The sequence below is a fragment of the Vulpes vulpes genome, chromosome 8 (genome assembly GCF_048418805.1).
Source record: "Vulpes vulpes isolate BD-2025 chromosome 8, VulVul3, whole genome shotgun sequence".
In the NCBI taxonomy this organism is placed as follows: Eukaryota; Metazoa; Chordata; class Mammalia; order Carnivora; family Canidae; genus Vulpes; species Vulpes vulpes.
Window position 1 is genome coordinate 20,508,788 of NC_132787.1, and position 13,457 is coordinate 20,522,244.

Below are 13,457 nucleotides of genomic sequence, written 5' to 3' on the forward strand. Positions count from 1 at the left end.
CTCCAGTATTGACTATAATCAGCCATTCTACTTTCTGTTACTAGGAATCAGGCTTTTTTAGGTTCCACATATAAGTGGTATCATCCAGTGTTTGCCTTTTTCTGACTTCCTTCACTTGCCATAAATGCCCTCAAGGTCCATCCATGTGGTTGGAAGATGGCAGGATTTCTTTCTTTTTCACGGCTCAATAATACTGTTATATAAATGGTATATATACCATTGTATTCAACTATATATACAACTATATAACTATAAATATAACTATATATATAACTATAAATACAACTAAATATATAACTAACTATATAACTATATAAAATATGCACCACATCTTTATCTATTCATCCACTGATGGACACTTAGGATGTTTCCCTGTCTTGGCTATTGTGAATAATGCTGCAGTAAACATGGGAATTAGCCTTTTTTTTTCAAAAGATCTTTTCATTTCCTTTGGATATATACCCAGAACTGGGATTGCTGGAGTATATGGTAGTTCTATTTTTATTGTCCATCTTTCCTCGTTAAATTTTATCTATACGACAAAACTGTACAGAGCATACCTTGCCTTTTTATTTACCTTTCTTTTTCATTTCCTCCCCAGCCCCTAGAATTTAGCAGTTGTTCCCTGGCAGGTGAGTCAGAACTCTTGAGTGATCCACAAGCTATGGTCCTCAAATTCTTTTCCTTCTGTTCCAGAGTCCTATCAGTATACCTCTATAGGAGCATACCTGCCTCCACTGCCCCCAGGGTGAATTCCCTCTTTTGGAAGGAGGTTAAAGGATGGCTACAATTACCTTTTTATTTTGAAGTTCTTAAGGATTAGAAAAGGTTAGTCACCTGAGGCTCATGGCTCCTCCTGCTAATGGATTCTCTATTGTCCAGATTGGCATGCATGTTCTCTGGCCTGCCTGAACTTGTGGGCACATTGGGCAGGGCATGGGACCTTTAAGGAAGGCGGTAGAAGATCAAAAATGATGCAGATGGATGGAGTGGTTGAGACATATTAAGTGTTTAGCCTTTGCTTCCCAGTTCTCCAGCGTTTTCAGCAATTGAACTGAACCACAACACCTTTCTTTTCCTTTTCAAAGATTTTATTTATTTTAGAAAGTGTGAGCAAGGTGAGGGGCAGAGGGAGAATCCCAAGCTGACTCCCCAGTGAGCACTAAGCCTAACGTGGAATTCGATCTCACGACCCTGAGATCACAACTTGAGCTGAAATGTAGAGTCAGAAACTTAACTGACTGAGCTGCCCAGGTGCCCCAACACCTTTTTAAAACTACCTGCCTCATTTGGAGCAGGAGACCATCCATATATCAAAGTTGCTTAAAACTGCAATATATGTATTGCTAGGGCTGGGCCTAGGGTTCTAGAGGACTACTTCCATGGACAGAATTAAAGGCTTTTCTCTGAAAAAAATCTCTCCTCTTGCTTATTAATGCCTGAAGGTTTTTCAACAGAAGACAGTCTTTCATTTTTGTACCCATATACTATCTGCTGGACTATTCTAGAGAGAGAAGACACGCACTTCATATTACAGACACTTCAAGACACATTTAAATCTCTTGGGCTTCAGAAGATTGAGGATAAGAAGAAAAAGAAAAAGCAGTTTAAAAAAAAAAAAGCCCAGACAAATGTAGCATAGAAGTTGATACAAGCGAGGATCTGAAAGAGAAACAACCAGAAGATAATGAGCAAGGGTCAGGGTAGACTCCTGTGCTTGTCAGGAGGCAGCTTGCCATCCGTGTTAATGAAGTGACCAGAGCTCTGGAAAGGAATGGGCTGCTGCTGGTCCTCGTGTGTAAGTCGGCCAAGCCTGCCATCATCACCTCACATCTGATTCAGTTGAGCTCGAGCAGATCAGTGCCTGTCAGGTTCCCCGTCTCAGCGAGACACTCGCACTGGTCATTGGCTTAAAATGTGTCCTGGCCTTGGGGTTCAGAAAGGACACCACGGCTTTTGTTGAGGAGGTAAAAGCCATAATTCCCCAAAAACCCAGTTTACATATACCATGGCTACATGGGCAGCCTGAAGAGGCCTGGGAAAATGTAGACACTGAATCTCCGGAAAGCCAGGACAAGGAGATTTTAGAGACTTCCTTTGAAAACCTCTCTAAACATAAAAAGAAGTTTGTGGAAGGTCAGCAGGCTGTAGTGTTACAACCCCTGAAAATAAAGTGATTCCAAACCCCAGTAAGATAAGGAAACCACCCAAAAGTAAAAAACCGACTTCAAAGTAATCTCCTATAAACTTGTAGTTTCCTACAGCTGTAAAAAGACACTCTGTAAAGAAGCCGTAAAACAAATAAAATGTGTTATTTTTACATAAAAAAAAAAAAGTAGAGCTATTTTTCTTCCAAACCAGCTCTCTCCTTGAATTCCTTCAACGATACATACCAGGGATTCTCTACTGAATATTTTATTGAATGATGTTTTTAACGTCTTGTATTCTATAGGTCTATAGTCTGCATGACTAGGAATAAAATCCTTACAAAGTTTTTTTTTTTTTTTAAGATTTTATTTATTTATTCATGAGAGACAGAGAGAGAGAGAGAGAGAGAGAGAGAGAGAGAGAGAGGGGGGGGGGCAGAGAAACAGGCAGAGAGAGAAGCAGGCTCCATGCAGGGAGCCCGACATGGGACTCGATCCGGGATCTCCAGGATCATGCCCTGGGCTGAAGGCGGTGCTAAACCGCTGAGCTACCAGGGCTGCCCCCTTACAAAGTTTTAATTTAAATTCCAGTTAAGAGATAGGTCTTAAAACGAACATATTCTAGAAGTTTAACATTTGAGGAATTCATTCACTTGATCTCACATCAACTTTGATTTAATAGCACTGAGTGACCGGACCACTGAGTGGTGCTGAAATTTGAGATGTCCCTAGTAAATCCGTGGCATTTTCAAGTAACCAAGGACTAGCCGAATTCATCTTGAATTGTACATATAGACCTAAGCAATGTGCTGAGATTTTGGATTATGGACCGTGACAGGGACAAGTTCTTGAAACACTGATTCTAACCAGCTTTCTTCTTTTTAAGTTTTACAGAAAGCCCAAATGTAGCCTTCCTAAGCAGTATCTGATACTCAAGAAGTATGCGTGTGTGTATACACACATACATCCTGTGTTTCAAGATTAGAACGTTTTTAGCTAATATCAATATAGTGAATTTTCTGAAGGTTTTTTAAACATTTTATTTGACAGAGCAGGGATGGGGGGGAGGGGAGAAAGCCAGAAAGCACAAGCAGGGGAGTGGGGGGGACAGTAGAGGGAGAAGCACGCTCCCTGTTGAGCACGGAGCCCAATATGGGGCTCTATCCCGGGACGCTGGGATCATGACCCAAGCTGAAGGCAGACAGACGTGTCAACTAACAGCCACCCAGGTACCCCTGAAGGCTTTAGTTATTCCAAAGCAGTAGGTTTATGTTCTTTCCTTTATGTAGATTTATTCCTTTTTTCCTCATATGGAAATAAAAACTTGCAAAGGATACCACAAGGTGTATCTGAGATTCCAAATGTGTGTATATGTTTAAAAAACATTTATAGAAAAAAAGTTTATAGATTAAGTTTTTCTGATTCACGAGAAACTTGTAATTACCTCTGGGAAGACATAGGTTGTAGGAAGAGAGAGACGGACTTTGAACTGTAATATTTTCTGTATGTTGGATTTTTATGGTATACATTTATTTTTTCCTTTATGTAGAAGATAAATTATAACAAAAAGGAACATAAGCTAACAAATTTCTGACGCTTTATACACCAGAAATAGGTACACTACATAAGATATGTACACAGATGTTTAAGGAAGCATTTTTTTAATAATAAAAATTGCAGTCTGAATATCAGGAGAAAAAGTTGAATAAGTTATGATATATCTATATAAACAAAGTTTCTGTTGCCAGCAAGCCACAATTTTTTGTAACTTACTGGCTAGTTTATGTAAAACAACAGAATTAGTTGGAAGTATACAGATATTATTTGCTTCTGGACATTTCTCCCCTATGCATTTGATTTTTACATGGTTGTAATTATATGTGCAATTCAGTATTAAGGTTTTTATTATGCAAATTTAGGTACATTTTTTGTCCCCATTGCTAGAGTCTTTAAGCCATATGCACTACGTAGATATTGATAGTAAATTAATAATCTAGACATAAACGATTTCCCTATTGTATGATATTTAGGTTGAATATAATTGGATCACTGTAGTACCTGTCATAATGTGGCTTTAACCAGGGGAAGCAGTGTAGATGGTGAGAAATGGTAGATTCTGATATATTTAGAACGGAAGGTCAGTAGAATTTGCTGGTGAATTGGGTGTATGATAAAAGAGGAAGTGAAGGCAAAGATGCTACCATCTTTTGGCCTTTGTGGCCGAAAAGATGGAGTTGTCATCAGATGAGATGGGGAGGAATATGGAGGCTGGAGAGTAAATTGCTTTGATCATGTGGAGTCTGAGATTTCTCTTTGATAGTAACAGTTGAAAGAGTCCAGGGTTAAGGAGAGGTTTTAATGAGAGCTGTAAATTTGGGAGTCTTTTGCATTACAGGTGGTATTTAAAGTCATGAGACTGGATGAGATCACCAAGGATGTGAGTAGGAGTAAGGACTGAGGCCGAGGGCTCCCTAATTTTAAGTCAGAAAAAAGAACAAAAGAAGCCACTGAAGTAAAAAGGGAGCCCCTTCAAATTCAAATGAGAAATTATTCATTGATGTTTTCCACTGAAAAATTAACTCCTATTTTACTCTGACCGTCAAAAATTTGAGGTAATGGATCTACAATCTTCTAATCATTAAGGCAGTTTAGAAATACTCTTTAAAGGTGACTTGGAAATTTTTATATCAATTTGAAAAGAAAATACTTTATCTGTGAGGTTGTATATAATCAGTTTTTTAGAATTGTATTTCCTATATAAAAAAAGTATAAAAAAATAAAAAATAAATAAAAAGTATAGAGGACAGATGATAAATATCCGTTTTCTAGGGCTGCCATAACAAGTTACCACAGGCTGGGTGGCTTAGCAGAAATTTATTCTCTCACAGTTCTAAAAAAATCAAGAAGGCAGGGTTTAAAAATTTTATTTGACAGATTGGGATGGGGGGAGGGGAGAGAGCCAGAAAGCACAAGGAGGGGGAAATCAAGCAGGGTTGGCCCCTTCTGGAGGCTCTGAGGGGTAGCATTTCATACCCTTCTCCTAGTTTCTAGTGGCACCTCAGGGCCCTGAGGCTTGCATTAACTCTCTGCTTCTGTCTTCACAGGGCTTTCTCCTTGTGCCTGTTTCAAAATTCCTTCTCTCCTGTAAGGACACTAGTCATTGGATATAGGGCCCATCCTAAATCCAGGATGATCTCATCCAAAGGTCCTTACCCCTGTCAAGACTTAAAATGTGGTCACATTCACAGGTACAGGAGGTTAGAACCTGGACATACCTTTGCGGGGAAACGCTTAAACCCACCGCATATAATAAAAAGGCTTGCAGGATCAGGAATAAGTTGCTGGCCAATTCCTAAGAAATACAGATAGAAGTTGTTGCTAAGTACTAGTTTTATGGTAAGAGATAAGATGCCATAAAAATAGACTATATGTAAGAATGTAAGCATTGTTCTCAAATTAACTTGGAGACCATATCAATTTCAACCACTCATCTTTATTGATAAAATAGGCTCCTATGCAGTACACTCTCAGACATAAATTTAAGGTTCTGCTTTAAAAAAAAAAGTATGGATGGAAATCTTGCTATATAACAAAGTAAATGTCTTTAAACACCAAGATCTTAAAATTATATCCAAATAAGACCAAGCATAAATTAACTTGTTATAAAAATAATTATCAAGTAACATTTTGTAATAGAGCTGCCTCAATGAATTGCCTCAGATTTAATCTCAACTGTGTAGCTTATTGTCTTTAATTCTAACTTGGGATAAAAACTATATGAATGAATGTGCCACCAAATTAACAGATACTTTCCCCAAAACCAATAGAAAAGTTAAAAAAAAAAAAACTTCATTTATAAAATATCAATTAAGGCTCTGAGAAAAGAAATCTTTTCAGTGTTTGGGCCATAAGCCCTTTTCAGTCAGCCCCACTTACCCCAAACTTAAGGTAGAAAAATTCCAAAGTGAAAAGTAGTTTTGAATTTTACCAACATATGAAATTATACACAAAATTACCATGTGAATATTTATTTAACAAATTACATACCCAAAAGTAGAATTTTCTATTGTGCTAATTTTAATAGAAATGAGTGTATTTAATCACATATGACATTTTTCTTTTATCCTATTTTATTCTATAATCACAAAATAAGAAAAAATTTAGATTTCAATTGGTTAAAGTACATTTCTATGTCTAGTGGCTTTTAAAAATTTACATACTGGATATATATTTTGTAAAAAAAATCAAACAAATACTTATAAATCCATAGATTTCCACCCCCGCTACCCCCCAGCCCTTTTGACTTGAGAGATTGTAAGAAAAATCGTACAGGTTATGAGGACCAGACAGAGCTTAAGAATAGATCCAAAAAACAAAATTTTAAAAAAAATTTAATTTACTTTCTGTGTCTCTTAAGAATACCTTTAAGGAAAGGGTTCAATGAGGCAGAGGAATTCCCAATTTACTTTGAAATTACCACACTTAGCTTGCTATATGAAACATTTCAACTCTGTTAGCTAAAAGAGCTACATAATATCCTTAAAGATCAACCAGAGAAGAGAAAAATCTCATCTTCATTATTTAGAACCAAAACTTAATCTTTCAAAGGAGTAGTTTAACCTACTAATATGTCTCTTATAAGATCTTCTTTCTTAGAAAGTAATATTCTTTCTCTTTCATTCCTGAAATATTTCATGTATGTAAGCAACTTATGGACAACTGTTAGCTACTTTAATTTGGTAAATTAACTAAAATTAAATTACCTCTTGTTTATGGTGCATATAAAACATTCCTACAGCCTTCCTAACTAAATTTTGACAAAAATTTAAATTTATGGGAAGGTAGACCACACAGTCATTAAAGCTGAAGTCTCATGGTACATAAGCTTATTTGTTAACTCTGACACCAAACAGGGAGGTGAAATAAAATTTAGTATGACGATCTTCCATTCACAAAACTGAGGCAAAACTATGTATTTTAAAATTTGAATAATTTTATGAATTCCCATACATTTATTGGGAATATTCATGCTTATCCAAGTATCATCCAGAGTGCCACCTATAACTGCTGAAAGCTCTTGACAGTTCAGCAGTCACTCAGAAAATCTTTAGTTTGTTCATCAGTTAACAAGAGTTTGTTTTAAATTTTATTTTGGAATAAAGTCTATGACCATTAACTATGCATTTTTTTTTTGTTGCTATCTCAAGAATGTCATTGCCAGTGCACTGTACATACTATATAAAAAAAAAATAAAGCAAGGGTAGCTTGAGACAGATTTTTCTGTTAATTCATTGACTTTAGTAGGCCAGTCCCAGTGACTATTTGGAGCCTTGTAAGAAACTCATGGACTTACAGGCTCTTCAGCTCTTCCTCAGACTCAGGTCACTATTGGTCACTAATGCTGACAAAGATGAACTTTCAGACATATCATCCTTCCTAAGATTCAGAAATGATTCTCGAGTTATTTGAAGAATCTCTCTCAAGCCTTTGTTTTCTTGCTAAAAGAGGACAAAAAGAAAGACATAATTACCAAGACAGCCACAAGAATACAAACATATCTTAAGCCAAACCTAAAAGTGTGACAAAGTTCTATAATTGGCAGACATATATTAAATGATATATACAGTTGAAGTTGACAACTTGAATCTAGAGAATACTTTTTATAAAGAAGTAGGAATTGTGCTCAGCGTTTTCCACCAGTACAAAGCCTTATTTATGCAGCTCTAACTGTGGATAGAATCTCAAAAACTGCCTTATTTTACACTCACAGTATAAATGAGGAAATAACATCTAGATTTATATTTATATAAACCCAACAAAGCCTGTGAATAATACCCTGGGACTAGAACCTCTTAGTACTTTAGTACTTTTACTCCTTTCCATGAGAGCATGGAATGTAGGACAAGCCATCTGGTTTGGTTTGTTTTCCCAACTGGAATTTGAAAGTAGCAGGGCTGGCTGAGTGATCATGATGTTTTTCAAGAGAGTGACCCGATCTAGCACTGATAACTCTTTCTTTTTTTTTTTTTTTGATAACTCTTTTCTAGATTAGTTACTATAAGAAATTAGCGGACTTATTTTTTTTTTAAGATTTTATTCATTCATTCATTAGAGACACAGAGAAAGAGGCAGAGGGAGAAGCAGGCTCCCTGTGGTGAGCCTGATTTGGGACTCAAAATCCTGGGATCCCAGGATCATGACTTCACCTGAAGGTAGCACTGAGCTACCCAGGCATCCCAAAATTAGCAGGTATTTATTTTATTTTTATTTTTATTTATTTATGATAGTCACACAGAGAGAGAGAGAGAGAGAGAGAGAGAGAGAGAGAGGCAGAGACACAGGCTCCATGCACCGGGAGCCCGACGTGGGATTTGATCCCGGGTTTCCAGGATCCTGCCCTGGGCCAAAGGCAGGTGCCAAACCGCTGCGCCACCCAGGGATCCCAATTAGCAGGTATTTAAAAATAACTTTTATAATTCTCAACCACTTTGTCTTCAGGCTTACTTTCTGTTTCAATGGTACAAAATAGGGAATCAGCAAACTACATTCAGCCTGGCTTGAGACCTGTTGTTTGTAAATTAAACTTTACAGGAACATAGGTAAGCTCAATCTTTTTTGTGTGTATGGCTGCTTTTGTATTACAGTGGCATAGGTGAGTAGTTGCAACAGGGAATGACTGGCTTGCAAAGCCTAAAATATTTTCTATCTGGTCCTTTACTGAAAAAGTTTGCTTACCCTTATTTTAAAGAATGCTTAGAAACAGAAATTTATTTTGGCCCTTTATAACCAATATCTCCACCATGACTTCAAAATGAAGCTTTTAAAGTATGAAAGTTTATTCCACTAATTTAAATTGTTCAACAACGATTTATGCTTTTGCTATCACAAAATAAAGGACAAAAAGGTTTTTATACATTCCCCAGAAAAATACAAGTACCCAGAGAATATTTGTGGACTTAAAAAAATTTTCCCTGCATCATAATGATCTCCAACAGAATGAAGAAATTTTTAAAATTACTAAATTAAAAATTATGTTTGCCCAGTAACAGGAGCAACATAAGATCAAAACATCAATTTTCTCGAATATTGCTCTAAGTTACTACTCATTCTGAACTTCTGTATTACTATGTAAATGGTCCTGCATTATATACCCATATAACCAGTATCCAAGTTAAGAAAGAGAACATTACCAGTTTTCCAGAGAAGCGTATACATATATTTTTAAATGGGGTGTATTTTCTGCTATCAATCTTTGTATGGACAGTTTTCACCCACATTTGCAATTTAAAACTTACTTCCAGTTGAAATATTCGTTCCTGTTCCTTGCAACCCTGTTGCTCATCAATTTCAATGGCTTTCCTCATTACTGCTGCCATTTCTGTTATTTGATCAACATGTGCTTGTAATTCCTGAAAAAAAGAGAGAGGAGTTGCAAATCAGTGAAATACTTTATTTTTGGATTCTCTCCTTTAAAAAAAAATCTGCATTGCCACTTAATATGAATGTAATATTCTTACATTGCCATTTAACGTGAAGGTACTATAATCAAACATATTTACAAGAAAGTTCACTGACCATCAGTGTGCTTTTGAAATCAGATTTCTGTTAGGGCTACAAGTAAAGATAAGCAGCACAATATAAACCCACTAGCTCTATTTCACATTCTTTACACCACAAATGATCAACAGTTTTTTTAATACCTACATATACTACAAAGTAATGGGAAAGACAAAATTGACAGTCTCTTTACCCCTAATGTCCTCATGATTTACAAGTCTTTTCTATATTATCCTTGTCTAAAAATTAATCTCAATCCAACCTAGACATTTTTCCAGACTATAATCCTTGAGAGTAGGAACTGTATCTTGTTTATATTTGCCTGTGTCTGGTGCATAATGTATAATAAACATTGAATAAAATGAACAGAAGTCTGCTTTTGAACATTAAAATATTTTTTTAAAGAAGATTTTATTTATTCATGAGACACACAGAGAGAGGGAGAGAGAGAGGCAGAGACACAGGCAGAGGGAGAAGCAGGTTCCATGCTCAGATGTGGGACTGGATCCTGGGTCTCCAGGATTATGCCCTAGGGCTCAAGGTGGCGCTAAACCGCTGAGCCACCCAGGGATCCCCTGAGCATTTAAATATTAAATGGCCTTTACAAACTGTTCAAAATATTTAAGTATAAAATAGCCACATGTATTGGTGCAGCAGACAGCATAAATTTCTTCCAATCTCATGCCATTATTTTTTTCCACACCTATGATATTCCAGGTACTATGCTAGGCAATAGGAATATGAAACCTATCAAGACACATTCCCTGATTTCAAGGAGCTTTTAGAGTCAAGTGAAAGACACGAGGTTTAAGAATCAACAGAAATTTGAGAATAATCATTTTTTTTCAATGAACAGTTTCTCTATACCATTGTTCACTGGCAGTTGAGGGTGATTTTATTATATTGAGGTCAAAATTTAAATGTAAAAGCTAAAAACTTCCCTAATAATCTTGTCTCTTAAATAATTGTATATATCCTATTTGTAAAAAGGATTTGAAGAGAACCTGCAAAACCTACAAAACTAGTGAACTGTGGAAGAAATATGGAGAACAAATAGTATCTTTGGCTTACCACACATTTAGTACTTTCTAACCAACAAAAATGCAGGTCATATTATTTTGATGGGGACACCTATACAATGCTAATGTATATGCAAAAAGAAGGCAAAATAAAAGGACTAATCTACACTATCCAACATGATGCTATATAAATATTAAATAAAATTAAACATCTTTTAAAAAATTAAAATTTCAGTTCCTGAGTTGTACTAGCGACACTTCCATGTGCTCAACAGCTTCATGGGGCTGGTGGCTTCCATGATGAATAGCACAGATGAAGAACATTTCTATCATTTCAGAGAGTGCTATTAGGCAGTTCTGGATTAGATTATGGTAGCAAGAATAGTATCAAGACAAACATCCATCTGTCATAATCCGAAATACTTTTTAAAAAATGATTAAAATCTCTCCCTCTGGGAAGGGAGCAGAATTTTTTTTTTCAGATTTTATTTATTTATTCATGAAAGACACAGAGAGAGAGAGAGAAAGGCAGAGACACAGGCAGAGGGAGAAGCAGGCTCCACGCAGGGATCCTGACATGGGACTCGATCCCAGGTCTCCAGGATCACGCCCTGGGCTGAAAGCAGGCGCTAAACCGCTGAGCCACCCAGGGATTCCCGGGAGCAGAATGTTTAAAAGCAAGTTAAGTACCGGTAACTGCAGCAGCAGATTAAGGGTATGAGAAAAAATTCTGAATACCAACACTTTCTTTAGCTTATCATTTTAGTGTCTTTTTACGGTAAAAGACAGTATAGGAAGCAAATCATTCTTTGCTTTTAAGATGGAAGAAAATGAAATTCTACTGATTTTTTTAATAGTATTTTTATAGGCCCAGTTCAATGGTTCATTTATTACACTAAAATCCTTAGGGAAATTTCATAGGTCTTTTAATGAACATAAGAGGCCAAGACCTATGCTTTCAAAACTGTCTGAAAGGCAAGAAGTGTCAGTAACATATTCTTTGGATTATCAGTAATATAATTCTTGAACTTTCTTGAAATGCCTTTCATTTGTAACTTTTGTTTAGGGTTATTTCAACTTGCTCAATAGTGATGTGCCACACACACACATATACACACAAAAAGACAATATAGCATATACTACTAACACATACATGTAACACCTAAACAAAGGCATTTTTAGGTTATTGTGAACTCAAACTAAAGGACTACAAACGATCAAAAACTGAATTAAAATTGTTCCTTTAATAGTTAAAACAAAATTTTTATGAAATCAGATTAAAATGACTTCCAAGAAAACACCTCTGACGTCCACAAAGAGGAAAACTGTTTATAAAATTTTGCAGCAACAAAATGAAAAGCTGGCTTAACCAATCTTTAAAGCTTGCAATTATCTAACAGGCTGTATATGATATAATACACAGAATTAATGACAGATTAAAGTTTCAATGCTGAATATTTTTGCATGGCTATCAAAAGCACAGTATTTTTAAAAGCAATTTCATTTATTTGCTGATTTAAACTGGCAGGAAAATTCAATGTCAAAGAAGGTTTTAAATGGACCTCCCCCCTTCCATCCACACCCCAAAAGTTGACTGTTTTATTTAGTGTACATTCTGATTTGCTTCCAAGTGCCTCCTCTCCAGTCCATGTTGAGATGCTTCAAAGATGTGTCGAGATGCATCAAGGAAGAATCCTTCGGAGCTGTTACGATGTACCATGTCAATCTGTAGTATAGAGTCATTATAATGTTAATACGGATATTATCCGTAATTTAAAAACTGAATGAGTGTTAGTTCATGCGTGTTAGCCAACTGTTTGAAATGTTTGTTTTTTTAAGATTTCCAAAAAGGCAGCTGTTCAAAAATAATGTAAAAATGAGTATTTGGACAAAAATGAATTCTTCTCAAACTTTATGTTGATTTTTGAATCTGTGCTCAAAACTTCTAAGTGAGGGTGAAATTCTGTACTACGGTGGTCTCAGAGGATCTCTTATGCCAAAATGCTGTTATGTGTAACCCTGCTTGTTACTCTTAAACGTGTTATAAAATTTTTTGTGTGTTTAGGGTCATCAGAGCATCAATACCTAAACACATGTTGGAATCTCATATTTTTACACCTTTATAATACAAGTTTCTCTGCTCATCCACTTCTGCTTGTTGACCTTCCTCTCCCAGTAATTAATTCAAGGCTAGATTTAGATAGATTTTTCTTTCTTGACACCTTCAAAGATTCTCCTCAAGAGACCTAACCTTACTTCCATTAGTATTCCCATATTAAATCATATCTCTATTTTAGGATTCATCCTACCTTATATATTATGTTTGTATCTATCTCCTTTTATACTGTAAATTACTATGGCAGACTAATGGAACTTATTTATTTCATCTTATTATTAATAATAACTAAGCCAGTGCAAATGTTAATAATGTTTGAGTTGAAGTGTCTCCTTTTTGGGAAAAATCAAAATCACAAACATTAATATGTATTAGTTGGAATTAACAAGAATTGAACAGTCATTTTATGGAAGGATCAGCACTTAGATGAAGTCAATCTATATAATAAAGGATGGTTTACAGCTATATTAAGAAATGTTTAACTTTGCTAATAATAAAACTGCTCTAATGACTGGTAAAATCTATCGTGTTCTAGAAAATATTTGCTTCTGGCATAGCTACTACCAGATGGAACTAGCAACCTGCAGTATTTTATACTAAACATTTTTTGGTAGAGCA

General features: G+C 35.8%; 1 protein-coding gene and 1 pseudogene across 3 annotated transcripts in view; one reads left to right on the forward strand and one right to left on the reverse strand.

Moving 5' to 3' along the window:
* The first annotated feature begins 998 nt into the window (after nucleotides 1-998).
* On the forward strand, nucleotides 999-2,322 carry LOC112917530 (ribonuclease P protein subunit p38-like; annotated as a pseudogene).
* A 1,322-nt stretch (nucleotides 2,323-3,644) lies between these two features.
* The window catches only part of FGFR1OP2 (FGFR1 oncogene partner 2), a 33,649-nt gene continuing 23,836 nt past the window's right edge, over nucleotides 3,645-13,457 (reverse strand). Inside the window, exons 5-8 of one of the 3 annotated variants that reach the window (XM_025995068.2) lie at nucleotides 12,336-12,449; nucleotides 9,443-9,556; nucleotides 7,501-7,645; nucleotides 3,645-5,499 (exon numbers count right to left, since the gene is read on the reverse strand). In XM_025995068.2, the coding sequence (XP_025850853.1) occupies nucleotides 7,508-7,645; nucleotides 9,443-9,556; nucleotides 12,336-12,449 (366 nt within the window). In that variant the 3' untranslated portion in view covers nucleotides 3,645-5,499; nucleotides 7,501-7,507. Of the gene's footprint in view, nucleotides 5,500-5,620; nucleotides 7,646-9,442; nucleotides 9,557-12,335; nucleotides 12,450-13,457 lie in introns of those variants that run through there. The other 2 variants (XM_072765721.1, XM_025995069.2) reach the window with 2 other exon arrangements.